The 17,453-nt window shown below is 44.5% G+C and overlaps 1 protein-coding gene across 6 annotated transcripts in view; it reads left to right on the top strand.

The window, feature by feature from the left end:
- zdhhc23b (zDHHC palmitoyltransferase 23b) overlaps positions 1-17,253 on the top strand; it is a 72,800-nt gene extending 55,547 nt beyond the window's left edge. For 5 of the 6 annotated variants that reach the window (XM_087992402.1, XM_043700626.2, XM_087992405.1 and 2 more), the window contains one exon: positions 16,205-17,253. In XM_087992402.1, the coding sequence (XP_087848528.1) occupies positions 16,205-16,472 (268 nt within the window). In that variant the 3' untranslated portion in view covers positions 16,473-17,253. Of the gene's footprint in view, positions 1-7,116; positions 7,371-16,204 lie in introns of those variants that run through there. The other variant, XM_087992404.1, reaches the window with a different exon arrangement.
- The last annotated feature ends 200 nt before the right edge of the window (positions 17,254-17,453 follow it).

Here is a 17,453-nt window from a genome sequence, read left to right as displayed (position 1 = left end):
TGGAGGTTGGATTGGTGGGGGGTGTGGACCTGACGAGGGAGTCACGGAGGGAGTGGTCTTTCCGGAACGCTGATAGGGGAGGGGAGGGAAATATATCCTTGGTGGTGGGGTCCGTTTGGAGGTGGCGGAAATGACGGCGGATGATGCGCTGAACATGGAGATTGGTGGGGTGGTAGGTGAGGACCAGTGGGGTTCTGTCCTGGTGGCGGTTGGAGGGGCGGGGTTCAAGGGCGGAGGAGTGGGAAGTGGAAGAGATGCGGTGGAGGGCATCGTCGACCACGTTGGGGGTAAATTGCGGTCCTTGAAGAAGGAGGCCATCTGGGTTGTACGTTTTTGAACTGGTCCTCCTGGGAGCAGATGCGGCGGAGTCGAAGGAATTGGGAGAATGGGATGGCGTTTTTACAGGGGGCAGGATGGGAGGAGGTGTAGTCCAGGTTGCTGTGGGAGTCGGTCGGTTTGTAGTAGATGTCCGTGTTGATTCGGTCGCCTGAGATAGAAATAGAAAGGTCGAGGAAGGGGAGGGAGGAATCTGAGACTGTCCAGGTGAATCTGAGGTCGGGGTGGAAGGTGTTGGTGAAGTGGATGAACTGTTCAACCTCCTCGTGGGAGCATGAGGCAGCGCCGATACAGTCATCGATGTAGCGGAGGAAAAGGTGGGGGGTGGGGCCAGTGTAGTTGCGGAAGATGGATTGTTCCACATATCCTACGAAGAGGCTGGCATAGCTGGGGCCCATGCGGGTGCCCATGGCTACTCCTTTCGTTTGGAGGAAGTGGGAGGATTGGAAAGAGAAGTTGTTCAGGGTGAGGACCAGTTCAGTCAGTCGAAGGAGGGTGTCAGTGGAAGGGTACTGGTCGGTACGGCGGGAAAGGAAGAAGCGGAGGTCTTTGAGTCCTTCGTGATGGGGGATGGAGGTGTACATGTCCATGGTGAAAATAAGGCGCTGGGGACCAGGGAAGCGAAAATCATGGAGCAGGTGGAGGGCATGGGTGGTGTCCCGAACGTAGGTGGGGAGTCTATTGCATCCTCTGCACCCGATGTGGCCTCCTCTATATTGGGGAGACAGGCTGGCTACTTGCGGAGCGTTTCAAAGAACACCTCTGGGACACCCGGACCAACCAACCCAACCACCCTGTGGCTCAACATTTCAATTCCCCCTCCCACTCCACCAAGGATATGCAGGTCTTTGGACTCCTCCATCGCCAGACCACAACAAAACGACGGTTGGAGGAAGAGCGCCTCATCTTCCGCCTAGGAACCCTCCAACCACAAGGGATGAACTCGGATTTCACCAGTTTCCTCATTTCCCCTCCCCCCACCTTGTCTCAGTCTAATCCATCGAATTCAGCACCGCCTTCCTAACCTGCAATCTTCTTCCCGACCTCTCCGCCCCCACCCCAGTCTGACCTATCACCCTCACCTTGACCTCTTTCCACCTATCGCAATTCCAATACCCCTCCCCCAAGTCCCTCCTCCCTACCTTTTATCTTAGCCTGCTGGACAAACTTTCCTCATTCCTGAAGAAGGGCTTATGCCCGAAACGTCGATTCTCCTGTTCCCTGGATGCTGCCTGACCTGCTGCGCTTTTCCAGCAACACATTTTCAGCTCTGATCTCCAGCATCTGCAGACCTCACTTTCTCCTGTACTGGAATGTTCCTAGTTGCAAAGCTGCATTAACTGATCTTCCCTACGGTTGACGTCTTTGTTCCTAAGCAAGTCATCCATCTGTGAAACTGCCGCCACCATAGGAGGAGTTGTTTCAAGCAGAAAATGTTGAAATTTTCAAATCATCATTAAGTGGATTTCATTCAAGAAAGAATATTTTGAGATACAGTTTGAGTAAATTCAGATGTGTGCTTCCCAAAGTTCACCAGAATCAGGTATTTCCTCAGGATTAGCTGTCAATTTCGTGGTAAGAGATTGTCATAATTAGTCAACACTATCTTTATGTCATGCAACTTCCAGATTTTTAAAAATCTTGGAAGGAGTGTTTGTTAGAAATGTATATGTCAAAATGAAAAATATTTTGAAGACAATTTTAAATCCAAAACCTGTCAAAGTACAGCCGTGAGATTAGTTTAATACAGAGGAACCTCAATTATCTGAACGAGAATGGCGGGCGCTATTATTCAGTTAATCAATTCAATGCCTTTCCTCTGGGGTTTGGAGTTTTCTGTAAAATCTGCTTCCTGTTCAGGAGATAAGGCAGCATCACAGCGCCCGTGAGCTCCTGCCACCGCCCCCACCCCCAAACCCTGTCCAATATTGCTCCCCGCCCACCCACCACACTGCCACCCCCCCGCCCCCTCAATCCCATCCAATACCGTCCCCTCGCCCACCCTGAACCCCCCAAACTCTGTCCAACACTGCCTCCCTCAACCTCCCAACCCCGTCCAACACTGTCTCCTGCCCCCAACACTGCCTCTCCAGGGTAGCCAGACTGGACACCAACAACAAGACTGCTTTTTTTCTCGCTTTCTCTTGCTCTCTCTCGCACTCACTCTCTCGCACATACACACAACACTTTTTACTGCAACCTCTAGACAGGTTGGAGAGATTATCTGGGGAAAGGGGGTTTAGGGCACATGCCAGTGTACAACTCCAGGGAAAGTGTGGGGAGGGAAACGGTGGGAGGTCAGTCATTTTGAGATGATGCCTGCGCTCCCATCTGTCCAGGACTGCTCTCGGCAGCACTTTTAATCACTGTAAGCAAAAGACACGATCAGTGTTGGACACACATCTTTGATGTAATGTTTTTGTCTTCTTTGATGTAATGTTTCTGTCGGGACCTCGAGATCTCCTTCAGATAATCCGATTTTTGGATAATTGGTGTTCGGGTAATCAAGATTCCTCTGTAATTTCTTTGTGAATAGTGATAACTGCAGAGTTTGGAATCCCTCAGCCCAGTGTCTCTGGGATGAGATGCTTTTCTCCCAGATTTTTATCACCTTGCAACTACTATACTCCTGAATGAGGAACCAGATTCCTGCAGCTGATGGTTATTCAGTCATCCCCATCAGCCTCCACCAAAGGCCACAGCTGAGAATGGAGAGTGGTAATATCATTGATAGCATTAGGCTTTACTCTTGGGACCCAAGTTCAAATAATCCATCAAAGTACTGGCTAGAAAAATACCTGAGACATGCTGACATTTTTGGAACTGTAATGCAGTCAGGAATTCAGAAGAACACAAAGGATGCAAAAAAACAGAATAGCAAAAATAGCAATAGAAAAGACTTATTTTTTCAATTGTAGACATAAATTGCATCAAAGTAAAATCCTATGTTGTCATCTTTATTCTTAACATTTCTGTATTGTCCAACATTAGCTCATTTGAGTACCTTCTTGTGTTAGACATTTTTTATATTAAATGTCATGGGGAGAATTTTTGAACCCATTGTTAAGGTCTCTGCTTTGATTGTCAAATTTATATCTTGGTCTGGCTAGGGACAAGTAAATTGTTTTGATTAAATTTTGATAAATTTTACATCCCAGGTACTTAGTAAGAAAATAAAACAACATGATTCCACAGATTTGAACAAACAGCGTAAATTACACAAAGTTAGAACAGAAAAACTATCTACTTGTATTCTTATAACTTGTACTCTAACATCTAGAATTAACAGGAGGTAAATATAAGTAATAGACAAACTGTGGTGGAATGCTTCACAGCACATCACATAGTAAATGTGGTCCAGAAAGGTTCTGTGGACATATTTTCTCACTGACAAGGGATTCTGGGCCTTCACATTTTGAAGATTTACTTTCAGAATTCTTGTAAAGGCTTCCCTAATACAGACACCCTCAATGACTGCTCTTGTCCAAGGAATTCAATCTCTTCCTCTGAGATTGTACTCCACTGGATTGCCAAGATGACACTCAAGAACTAATGCATGGGTGCAATTACTGCTCTTTTGTAGACAGCCAGCTTCACAAAGCTGGTACTGCCCCAGGGATTTCTCCACCTCCAATATTCCTTAGCTGCACCAACCAGATGATGCTTTTCTGATTAATTTACTGAACTGTCAGCTACACTGAACTATTAATGGCTTACAGGAATTTCTTCTGTCCTTGAGTCTGCTAATAACAGCTGCCTGAAGCCATTTCTTTGCTTCAGCACTTTCCCAGCTCCAAATGTCAACTTTTTTTTTCCCCAGCAAACATGCCTTTCAGATAAATTGAAATTGTAACAAAATATTCTGCATCATATCCTATCTTTAGGAATTAATTAATGTTTTAAAGTCAGTTTAGCTTGAATAAGCTCCCTTTAGACTGCCATTGCAACAAGCTTCAGCTATATAAGTTGTTCTTATAGCTCCGCGTTTTCATAGAAGTTCATAGAATCCCTACAGTGTGGAAACAGGCCATTTGGCCCACCAAGTCCACACCAACTCTCCAAAGAGTAACCCACCCAGACCCATTCCCCTACCCTATTACTCTACATTGACCCCTGACTAATGCACCTAACCTACACACCGCTGAACGTGATAGGCAATTTAGCATGGCCAATTCACCTAACCTGCAGATCTTTGGATTGTGGGAGGAAGCCCGCACATATCTGGGGAGAATGTGCAAACTCCACACAGACAGTGGCCCAAGGCTGGAATCGAACCCAGGTCCCTGGTGCTATGAGGCAGCGCTGCTAGCCACTGTGCTGCCCACAAATTTTCTGTTCTGATTTTGCTGAACATGAGTAAACTTCTGAACTACCATTTGTATTTGGTATTTTGGCAGTCTCTTAACCCCAACTTTTTAATTACTTTTCCTTCTTTGCTTTTAACCTTTTTGAAACATAATGAACCAACCATTTTCTACTACTCCCTCAGGTGCTACATTTGCGTTTATTCCTTTTTTTTAAACTGTTAAAGTTTAATTCCTAACATTAGAAATGAAGACTCTAACACGTGATCTATGAGCTAGGTATTCACAACACTATCAACGTAGATGCCAATGCATCCACCGCCTCCAACCTCATAGTACCACAACCCCGAACCGCCCGTTTCTATCTCCTGCCCAAAATCCACAAACCTGACTGCCCCGGACGACCCATCGTCTCAGCCTGCTCCTGCCCCACCGAACTCATCTCCTCCTACCTCGACACGGTCCTGTCCCCATTAGTCCAAGAACTCCCCACCTACGTCCGTGACACCACCCACGCCCTCCACCTCCTCCAGGATTTCCGCTTCCCCGGTCCCCAACGCCTCATCTTCACCACGGACATCCAGTCCCTGTACACCTCCATCCCCCATCACGAAGGACTCAAAGCACTCCGCTTCTTCCTTTCCCGCCGTACCACCCAGTACCCTTCCACCGACACCCTCCTTCGACTGACTGAACTGGTCCTCACCCTGAACAACTTTTCTTTCCAATCCTCCCACTTTCTCCAAACAAAAGGAGTAGCCATGGGCACCCGCATGGGCCCCAGCTATGCCTGCCTCTTCGTAGGGTATGTGGAACAATCCATCTTCCGCAACTACACTGGCCCCACCCCCCATCTTTTCCTCCGCTACATTGATGACTGTATCGGCGCTACCTCGTGCTCCCACGAGGAGGTTGAACAGTTCATCCACTACACTAACACCTTCCACCCCGACCTCAAATTCACCTGGACAGTCTCGGACTCCTCCCTCCCCTTCCTAGACCTTTCTGTTTCTATCTCAGGCGACCGAATCAACACGGACATCTACTACAAACCGACCGACTCCCACAGCTACCTGGACTACACCTCCTCCCACCCCGCCCCCTGTAAAAACGCCATCCCATTCTCCCAATTCCTTCGTCTCCGCCGCATCTGCTCCCAGGAGGACCAGTTCAAAATACGCACAACACAGACGGCCTCCTTCTTCAAGGACCGCAATTTCCCCCCCGACGTGATCGACGATGCCCTCCACCGCATCTCCTCCACTTCCCGCTCCTCCGCCCTTGAGCCCCGCCCCTCCAACCGCCACCAGGACAGAACCCCACTGGTCCTCACCTACCACCCCACCAATCTCCATGTACAGCGCATCATCCGCCGTCACTTCCGCCACCTCCAAACGGACCCCACCACCAAGGATATATTTCCCTTCCCTCCTCTATCAGCTTTCCGTAGAGACCACTCCCTCCGCGACTCCCTTGTCAGATCCATACCCCCCACCAACCCAACCTCCACTCCCGGCACCTTCCCTTGCAACCGCAGGAGGTGCAACACTTGCGCCCACACCTCCCCCCTCACTTCTCTCCAAGGCCCCAAAGGAAACTTCCATATCCGCCACAGATTCACCTGCACCTCCACCCACATTATCTACTGCATCCGCTGCAGCCGGTGTGGCCTCCTCTATATTGGGGAGACAGGCCGCCTACTTGCGGAGCGATTCAGAGAGCACCTCTGGGCCACCCGGACGAACCAACCCAATCACCCTGTAGCACAGCATTTCAACTCCCCCTCCCACTCCACCGAGGATATGCAGGTCATTGGACTCATCCACCGCCAAACCACAACAACGCGACGGTCGGAGGAGGAGCGTCTTATCTTCCGACTGGGAACCCTCCAACCACAGGGGATGAACTTGGACTTCACCAGTTTCTTCATCCCCCCTCCCCCCATCTTGTCTCAGCCGAATCCCTCCAGCCCGGCACCGCCTTCCTGACCTGCAGTCTTCTTCTTGACCTCTCCGCCTCCACCCTACTCCGACCTATCACCCTCACCTTGACCTCTTTCCACCTATCACATTTCCAACGCCCCTCCTCCAAGTCCCTCCTCCCTACCTTTTATCTTCTCCTGCTGAACACTCTCTGCTCATTCCTGAAGAAGGGCATGTGCCCGAAACGTCGAATCTTCTGTTCCCTAGATGCTGCCTGACCTGCTGTGCTGTTCCAGCAATAAAGTTTCAGCTTTGATCTCCAGCGTCTGCAGACCTCACTTTCTCCTTAGAACAGTTTGAGCCAAGGGACCTAGGGGTGCAGGTGCACAGTTCCTTGGAAGGCAGGTGGACAGGGTGGTGAAGGCAATTGACATGCTTGCCTTCATTGGTCAATGCATTAAGTACAGGAGTTGGGATGTCATGTTGCGGATGTACACAACATTGGCTAGGCCACTTTTAGAATATTGCATTAAATTTTGGTCTCCCTGCTACAGGAAAGATGGTGTTCAATCTGAAAGGGTTGCGAAAAGACTTACAAGGATGTTTCTGGGTGTAGTCGTTGGATACAAGTTGACTTTGTTGACTGCAAGGTCACTGTTTGACCCAGATTAACAACCCTAATCGGGAAAGCCCTGGCTGACTAATATAACCAGGGGGATTCAGAAGCTCCTCCGTTCAGGGGACTGTCTCTGAGCTGGCTGGCCACAGCCAGTGTACTGTGCACATGTCAATAAAGGATGACTTGGTGACTGGATACCAGCCTCTGTGCAGTTATTTCACTGGGATTGAAGGGTTTGAGTTATAGGGAGAGGCTGAATAGGCTGGGGTTATATTCCCTGGAGCGTCAGAGGCTGAGGTGTGGAGAATGAGGGGCATGGATACGATGAGTTATCAAGATCTTTTTCAGAGTCCAGAACTCTGGTTTAAGGTGAGAGAGGAAAGATTTGAAAGGGATTGGAGAGGCAACCTTTTCACAAATAGGATGGTGTGTGTATGGAATGAGCTGCCAGAGGAAGTGGAAGAAGTAGGTATAACATTTTAAAAGGCATTTGGAAGGGTACGTGAATAGGAAGGGTTTAGAGGGATGTGGGCCAAATGCTGACAAATGGAACTAGATCAGTTTAGGATATCTGATTGATATGAACGAGTTGGACCTAAGGGTCTGTTGCCATTCTGTATGTCTCTCTGACTCTGATTTATTCACTTGACTTCATATTCCTAGTTTATGCACATCATTCTTATCTCTGTCGAGATTGCTAAGTGACTGCATATTACTACCCATTTTGTACTGTGGAGGCCCAATTAAGAGTTCAATTTGCACAAGTCTGTAACAGCCTAGAGATTGATTTACAATTGAAACTGATTGGGGGGTTGGTGGGGGGAGAAGCATTTGTGATATCTGCATTTGTGGAGGCAAATGGTCAGCATTTAAACTGCCCAGTGCTAACCAGTGCCTCCTGGGATTAGTCTTAAAATACAAAGAGTTAAATTGTTTTGTTCTCACGTTATCACATGAATAACACATACCTTCTGGGACACTTCATGAGTAAAGCAGCATGCTTATCATTGTTTACCAGAAGAACACAAAATTGCATTACGACTTTTAGTATCTGGTCAATTGTTACTGACACATAGCCCAGACGGTGTGGATTGTTCCAGTTTCTTAAGTGTTGTAAAGAATTTGGAAATGTTTCTTACATCACAACGTTTTTGTTTTAGTATAGATTTTTGAAAGCTTTTTATTTTGATACGAAAGTGTTTGTAACCAGATATACCATGAGATCATCAGCTGCTTACCATTTTACTGTAGGTAGGATGAAAATGTAATTATATATAATCAAGCTTGCTAGCTTAGATAAACTGACAAAAACTGGCACAGCTCTCCTAAAATAAAAGCTCTAAATTTAGGCCTGTGAGAGTTAAAAGGGAAAAAACATTGGAAGTGGAGTGGGATTTGAAATTGCAGAGGTTGTCACAACCTGTCAGGTGTATTCCATCACTTAAGGCATGCTCTTGAATTACTGGGAAATATGCTTTGCAGACTTAGGAGAATTTGGATATTCATAACAGAAGATTCCTAAGGAGCATGGACGCATGACAATGTTTGATTTCTGGTACAGTCCTCATTAATTAAATATCAATTGTGTTTAACTTTTTTTCATTCACGGGATGAGAGCGTCATTAGCTAGACCGGCATTTGTTGCCCGTCCCAGAGGCCCTTGAGAGTCAGCCACGTTGCTGAGGTTCTGGAGTCACGTGTAGGCCAGACTGTGGAAGGATGGCGGTTTCCTTCCCCAAAGGGGCATGAGTGAAGTAGGTGGGTTTGTCGGACAATCGAACCTTACTTGCAGATTTTTAGTAAATTCAAGTTCCACCATCTGGGTGGGATTCAGACCTGGGTTCCCCAGAACATTACCTGGGTCTCTGGATTTACAGTCCAGCGATAATACTGCTCGGCCATCACCTCCCCATAATTACGTGCAAGTGAACGGCATTAAGGTTTTACGGGAGCAGAAATCAAGAGATGCTCACAACCTGGCGTGTAATTGAGTTAGGATGTGCATTTATGTTGTTTTTCTTTCTGTTAATAAGTATTAGATTGAGTTAAGAGTGGCTGTGGTTTTATCCTTCGCTGACTTCAAAGTGACCACTACAACAATATGAAGCAGTCTGTTTTGGGGAGAAGATGCTATCAGTCAATGTTTAGATTCTCATCTCTTGGATTTCTTTTCCTTCTCTGAGCTCTCTGTCACCATCACCACTTCAGAGCAACTCTGGCTGCCCTGCCCCAGAGAACAGCCCTTGTCACCTGTTGTCTGTTTATTGCAGTCCCCATGCTGAACCTTTCCTGTGGCCCAAATGCCTGTGCTCCTCTCAAACATGGAACAGAGAATATCCAAGGTCACTGCTTCATGAGCATTGCACAGGTCAGGCAATGGAGAGGTATATTGACCTCAAGTGGGAGCACTGGGATACCGCCTCACTCAAATATTTGTTCTTCGTTCTCAGGAGTCATTCACTCTTTGGGTTAAAGGGAAGCACTATTTAGCTCGCAAATAGAGTTAAAACCAACTGTAATCAGTGGGATATTTACTTCCTACTTTTAATAGCAAATCCTGGGAACCTTGACACAAAGCATCATGAAATAATTGATTAGATGATCTGTTTGAGGTTTTAGTTGAGGAATAAGTCTTGCCCTGCACACCTAGAGAGCATTCTTTTAGTAGATCAACCAGATTTTAAGCAGGAGTTTGGTTTAATATCTCATCTGAAAGTCAGGGCGCCTGATGTCCCCTCAGTACCATACCGGAGTGCCATTATGGATTATGTGCTCAGGCCTCTGGATTGGGATTTGAGCCCATGGCCCTCTGACTTGAGGACAAGAGTGTTATCACTGAGCCGAGTCTAATGTCCAGCGTGAAAGAACTAGTCGAAATGTCAGTACACATTACATGTTAATACTCCCATACTAAAGACAATGTGCATAAAGTGCCTGACAGGTCTGAGTATGAGCGGTGATGGAGTTAGGCTGCTGAAAACTTCCATCCTCTTCCTAGAAGCACAAAGATGTCAATTAAAAGTCTTCGCCGGATTTGGGATTTATTGTAGTTGACATTTTGAAGCTTGTTGAAGCACATTTGGGTAGGAAGTCTAACCCATTTATTTTTTTGAAAAAGCAAATCAATTCTTATATAAATTTTCTAAGCTCTTCAAAAGCAACTTTGCAAGATGCATCCAGTTTTTACTCTTGACGATATTTACAAAACTAATGATATTAGAAATAAAACTTATTTTTGGGCAAGTTTGATTTTTAATATGCTTCAATAGTTGAGCTTTGAAGCAGCCATGACACCAGTCCTCAGGAAGGTGATAGTAACTGACCTTGGCTGGTGGTTTGCTTAAAACAACTGACCTTCCAGAGAAACTGCTTTTTCCTTTTGCTACTCACAGCATTTTAATGTTATGTGGCACTCAGAATGTCGTCTTTTTTTGTCGTTTGAGGATTAGAATTGTATTAGACCATTTTGCCTATTTCAAGCATCACTTTCAGCAATGAAACATAATGCACGCACCTTGTCTGTCATTTTACTGCAATACACCTCCATGCCCCATTGACAAGTATTAAACACATTCATCAGTCCATTGATATTATTTTCTAATTCTGTCCTGATTTTATTGGCAAATTTTGGAGATGCCCTTACAATTATCATTCACCTTCATGGTGTGCATGATTGAACATTGCGTATTCAGCATTAGATTTACAGATATAATCTTTTCAAGGTCAATGAAATTGGCCACTGTGCGGTCAGGCCAGCATGTTCCCTGACATCATTTGGTCTTGCCCCTGAAACGAACAATTCTGGGCAGGAATCCAAGTCACCCACAGGTTCTAAGAGACCAGTCCCCTGATTCTGAGACAAATATTGTGGTCTGAGGATAGAGTTGAAATGCAGAGTCCAGTGCAGCTCTCAGTTGGTAATGAGAAACTGCACCATTTCTCCACTATCCAATTAGTATCACTCCTGTGCCCCTTTGCACCAATGCCTTGCCCAGACACGTCATTGATTAAATGCCTGATGAGCTATGCCAGTCAGATCAGTGATGTCCACTTTCTTAAGAGTTTGGAAATGATCCCTTTTGGAGAACTTGTACAAAACCCCTTTCTCAAAATCTGCACATCACTGCAACGGTGGGATAAAATGGGGTTAAAGAGTGTCATGCTGAAAAAGCACAGCCGGTCTCGCAGCATCCGAGGAGCAGGAGAGTCTACGTTTCAAGCATTTGGGGCAGCACGGTGGCTCAGTGGTTAGCACTGCTGCCTCTCAGCGCCTCGTACCCAGGATTTATTCCTGCCTCTGGGGTGACTGTGTGGAGTTTGCACATTCTCCCAGTGTCTGTGTGGGTTTCCTCTGGATGCTCCAGTTTCCTCCCACAGTCCAAAGATGTGCAGGTCAGGTGAATTGGCCAGGCTAAATTGCCTATAGTGTTTGGTACATTAGTCAGGGGTAAATGTAGGGGAATGGGTCTAGGTGGGTTAGTCTTTGGAGGGTTGGTGTTGACTTGTTGGGCCAAAGGGCGTGCTTCCACACTGTAGGGAATCTAATCTAATCTCATAAACTTTTCATCAGGAATGTGGGGTGGCTGGAGGGGGCTGAGAGATAAATGGGAGGAGGGTGGGGCTGGGGGTGTGAGGTAGCTGGGAATGTGATAGGTGGATGAAGGTGGGGGTGAAGGCGATAGGTCAGAGAGGAGGAGGATGGAACAGATAGGTGGGGAGGAAGATGGACAGGTAGGACAGTTCAAGACAGCGATGCTGAGTTGGAAGGTTGGATCTGGGAATAAGGTGAGGAGAGGGGAAATGGGGAAAGTGGTGAAATCTTCAGGAAGTGGTTGAAGAGCTTCAGGGCAGAGGAGATGACCTGGGGAGGGGGGTGGGTGCAGTGTGAGAGACTCACTGAGATCTTTGTGGAGGGAGGAGGAGAACTTTCAAGTAGGCACCCTTGGAAGAGACTCTGCAGTAAGATTGTAATCAACTAGGAGAAAGTGAGGACTGCAGGTGCTGGAGATCAGAGTTGAAAGTGTGATGCTGGAAAAGTACAGCCAGTCAGGCAGCATCCCAGGAGCATGAGAATCAATGTTTCAATGTAAGCCCTTCATCAGGAATTGGGGGAGGTGATGTGGCCCAAGAGGGCTAAGAGATAAATGGGAGGGATGGGAGCTGGTGGGGGGGGGAGGTAGCAGGGAATGCGATAGGTAGATGAAGGCGAGGGGTGATGGTGATAGGTCGGAGAGGAGGGTGGAATGGATAGGTGGAAAGGGAGATGGACAGTTCAAGAGTTGGAAGGTCTCTTGCCCTACATTCAGATACACAGCAATTAGTGGGCGGCACGGTGGCACAGTGGTTAGCACTGTTGTCTCACAGCACCAGAGACCCGGGTTCAATTCCCGCCTCAGGCGACTGTGTGGAGTTTGCACATTCTCCCCGTGTCTGCGTGGGTTTCCTCTGGGTGCTCCGGTTTCCTCCCACAGTCCAAAGATGTGCAGGCCAGGTGAATTGGCCATGCTAAATTGCCCGTAGTGTTAGGTATAGGGGTAAATAAAGGGGTATGGGTGGGTTGCGCTTCGGCGGGTCGGTGTGGACTTGTTGGGCTGTAGGGCCTGTTTCCACACTGTAATCTAATCTAATCTAATACATTAATTCAACAATGATTTTAATAAGTCGAAAAAGGTCCATGTATGCATATGTATCCAATCATTCAAATTCTATGGCCGTCTGTCTTTGAAATTTAAAGTAAGTATATAGAGTAGAATTTGTGGGCAGCACATTTCTCCCTTCAACTGAATTGTACCATTCTTCCAACCTTCTAGCTGACTCCATAGTTATCTAGAAAAGCGCAGCAGGTCAGGCAGTATCCAAGGAGCAGGAGAATTGACGTTTCAGGCGTGAGCCCTTCTTCAGGAAGCCTTTTGAAGAAGGGCTCATGCCCGAAACGTCGATTCTCTTGCTCCTTGGATGCTGCCTGACCTGCTGCGCTTTTCCAGTAACACTGATCTCCAGTATCTGTAGTCCTCACTTTCTCCATAGTTATCTATTCAAATGTAGGCAGAGAATCACCTGCAAAGGATGAAGGGGTCGCCATGTTAATTAGTGATGATGCTAACACAATAGGAAGGGTTGCCTATGTTCAGGAAACTAGGATGGAGAAGCGGTTTATGTAAAGATGAAAATTAACAAAGGCAAAAATTCACTGGTGGTTGTGTAGAGTGTAAGTTAATAAATAGTGGGAGCTTCTCCTAGTGGTAATTAGGAGAAATTTTATGACACATAGTTTGGAGAAACCAGATGGACAAAATTAGCGTTGTTGAGTTCACAGCATGTTTTGGGGATAGTTTCTTAGAACAACAAGATTTTGAACCAACTGGAGAGTAGGCTGTCCGAGTCCAGGTATTGCACAATATAAAAATGAATTAATTAAGGTGTCTTCACTCTTGAGAATAAAAGTCACATCTTGTAAATAGCTGTAAATTAGGAAATGGAAAGGACCTTCGAACTAAGGAAGCAGTACTGAGCCACAGTTCTTACTAGTCCTTGGGTCCAGTCATACTTCATCCTCGGATTCTCATAGCAATGGGTAGTGAGATGGCTAATGCTCAATAAAAGCAAAGCACTCTGCAGGTCTGCTATGAAACCAGAAAGTACTGGAGAAACTTGGCAAGTCTGACAGCATCTGTGGAGCGAGAAACAGAACAAATGTTTCTAGTATGACTTCTTCCGAACCTGTTCTGAACCATTGAGTACAGGAGCACATTTGAATAGCCTACTGCTCATTTCTACTTCTGTGTTGCTGTTCTGGTGCTGTCCCCTTGCACAATATGTAAACGTGCTTACCTCCGTAGCTTTGCTGATAGCAAGTCTCGTTCACCCATTATCCCTATGCTTGAGTTGCATTATGACCTGGTCGGTTTTAACATTCTCATCCGTGTGTTCAAATCCCATTATAAACTCGTTCTTCCTGCTTCTGTAATTGTCTCCCAAACTAACAATCCTTCAGAATCTAGGTCCAATTCTGGTCTTTTGAGCAACCCTGGTTTTAGTCAGTCCGGCAATGGCACACATGCCTTTTATCTGTCAAGGAATTCTTTTCTATACCTCTACTTTTTTTTTTAAGATGTGTCTTTAAATCCACCTCTCTTGTGTTCTAAGCTTTTGGTCATCTGTCCAGATTATCTTCACCTGTGACTGTGTCATACTTTTATTAGTAATGCTGAAGTGAAGTGCCTTGGCATATTGAAGGTGCTATATAAATGTAAGTTGTTGTTGCCTATCTACCTGCTCTGTCCTTTTCCTGTAACCTGTTCACTCACTTTTGCCCTTCTCTTGTCTTTCTCGTGACCTGTAATCCAAGTTGTTGACTTCACAATCAAACCTGATGAAATGTAAGTGAAAATAGATATTCAGCAATATAATACTGGTGCTTAAAGGTTATTGTTCAGTATGAAGGCTGACGATCTCTGATGTCAGATGAAAAGTGCACCGCATGGCTATGGAGGGAGCGTTTAAGTGCCACTCAAATTTGTAGTATGCTCCAAAATTTAAGGAAAGTGCTTGGCCATTTGTAAAATCCTGGTGTAAGTCAGAGGATATTCCAACAATTAGGTCTTTTTTCTGTTGCTGAAGTTACTGAGAATTCACAGGTAATAAAATCACAAATCAGACCTTCATCTATGAAAATAAATTCTATAATTCTGAATACCAACTGAAAATCATCTGTTTGCCATCTCTGATGGTCAGGTTCTTGTTTCAGTGTCACAGGATGCAGTGAATATTTGGAAGTAATGTTCATCTTGGTCTGTACAAGTTTAAAACAAGCTTGAGAAACAGCTTTCTGTTGTGATCATTGAAGGACTTAGCAAAGTCGGCGTTTAAGAAGTCTGACTCCAACTCTCATTCTGCACTGCTGAATATTTAATAACATATAGATTTCTTTTTCAAGCGTACTATTTGTAATTTGAAGTATTGAGCATTGTCAGGCTTTCATTAAATTTGGAAAGAAAATGCTTTAATCTTATTGATTTGGCTACAGGGAACGACCAGTTACATTAGTTGTTTAGTAGTAATGAATGTCTTGCGATGAAGGAATGCATAAAGAATAATTATTACAAAATTGATATTCTCCTTAATCTCACTGTTTTCTCCATTTGCAACACCATCTCTAACTGAGAAAATTCTACCTCCTCCATTGCATAATAACTGAATGGTGGCAAGATGAGATTAGCCAGGGGATATTGTTGGTAGGCTCACTTGGAACGTATTTGCCGCTGTTCAGTACTTTCAGCATGTCTTCAATTAGAATCTCACTGCATAGAGAATTGTACATTGCATCCCTGGCAGAATTCCAAGGCATTTTGCAAGAGTGCCATCATACAAAATTTAACTCCAAGCTGTACAAGGAACTGTAAAGAATATAACAAATGTCTGGTCAAAGAGCTTGGTTTTAAGGAGCCTCTGAAAGGAGGAAGGAGAGAGAATGGCTAAATGTTTAAGATGGAGGATAATGCTTGTTAAACTGATCTACATAACAGCTAATAGTATCTAATATTTCCAGTTGAAATTATATCTATCTGTCTACCCAAAAACACTAATTTCCCTGAACAACTCGATAAGTTTGCCTTGAACTTGAGTACAACAGACCTGTCAAATTGGTCATTTCATTGTCTTAAAATAATTCATTGAACTTTCAGATAACCAGATGCTTTATAAATTGGAGTAGGGTTCATTGTTTAAACGGCTTTCAGTTTTTATGCTTAATTATGAAATGCATGTCTACACAACAAATATTTAATAAATTGTAAATTATGTTCAAACTAGAATAAATATTGAATTTACAATGGCATTTGCATGTCTGTCTTTTTTATAATATCTAAATTTGAGTTATTTTGAAACTACTTAGAACAATACTTTTTGATAGAACAACATTGTTATAATCAGTTTTGCTGCTCTGACTGTATTGACCTGAGGTAATTACAGAGTGAACGCCACATATCTGAAATGTTGTAAATTCTGCTTTCCTTATTTCACAGTACGGCATTGTCATTCACCTGTGTCTGGTACTGCACGATAGTCACTGCAGGGATGAGCTACCTCTTCCTCATCCAGCTCATCAATATCAGCTACAACATCACGGAAAGAGAAATACGCTTTGCTTTGAGAGACAAAACTGGACAAAAGTACCTCTGTGGACTAATCATAAAAACAGATGAGTACAATCGAGGGCTCATTAATAACTGGAAAGAATTCCTCAAACTTCAACCTAATCCTGCGAAGATAGCCATTGAAGATTTGGTGTAACGCTTCTGGTTTGATTTTATTCAAGGGCTTATCTTTGTATTTGACTTGCGTCTGCGATCACAATGTGTCAAACTAATTATCTTCAACCCAAAACTAGTACTGGTTTTTAGAATAGTTAAATATCAAATGAATAGACAATCAATCTCAAGCTAGAAAACATGTAAATTTTCTATGATGCCTTTTAATGAGGATTAGTTTTCATGAGTGTGATATATTTTGTCTTGAAATTGTCATTTTACAAACATAAGATCACAGTATTAGGCAATTTGACATGCATTTTATTGGTTATGTAGCTAGCTAAGTTCTCTGAAGTATTTAAATGATGGGAAAGTCTGGCAGGAATGTTTTCAGGTAGCAAAACGCCAGTAGCCAGGCGAATGAAAATGGTACATGAGATAGAGAGAAACAATGAGCAGTGAATGCAAGGGATATATAAAGAATCGAGATGAAAAGTAAGGCTGATTACATGAATAAAGATCTTGATAAAAATTAACCGGCATGTATTGGGTGGATGGATTGTAGCGATTGGTGGGTAGAGAACTGAAATGTCCTTAACAGGTATGTGAAACATAATGTTCAAATAGTGGGTACGTTATTATTTTAAGAAAGTTAGTCTCAGGAGAGAAAACCAAATAAAATTGGAGGTGAAGTTATAATTCAGGAGTTAAACACTTAGATTCATAGTTAAAAATCACACAACGCCAGTTTATAGTCCAACAGGTTTATTTGGAAGCACTAGCTTTCGGAGCGCTGCTCCTTCATCGGGTGGTTGTGGAATGTAAGATCAAGACACAGAATTTATAGCAAAAGTTTACAGTGTGGCGTAACTGAAATTATATATTGAAAAAGACCTGGATTGTTTGTTAAATCTCTGATCTTTTTAGAATGGGCATGTTGGTTTCAGTTCTTTCGTTTGTAAATCTCCGAACTTTCTTAAAGTTACATTCTCAAGTGAACTTTAACAACAGTGACATGTCGGCC

This window comes from Chiloscyllium plagiosum, unplaced genomic scaffold, assembly GCF_037043375.1.
Source record: "Chiloscyllium plagiosum isolate Xiang-an unplaced genomic scaffold, Cpla_swu_hap1 HiC_scaffold_12, whole genome shotgun sequence".
NCBI classification, from domain to species: domain Eukaryota; kingdom Metazoa; phylum Chordata; class Chondrichthyes; order Orectolobiformes; family Hemiscylliidae; genus Chiloscyllium; species Chiloscyllium plagiosum.
The sequence above is the reverse complement of the archived record's forward strand: the minus strand, read 5'-3'. Positions and strand labels throughout refer to the sequence as shown.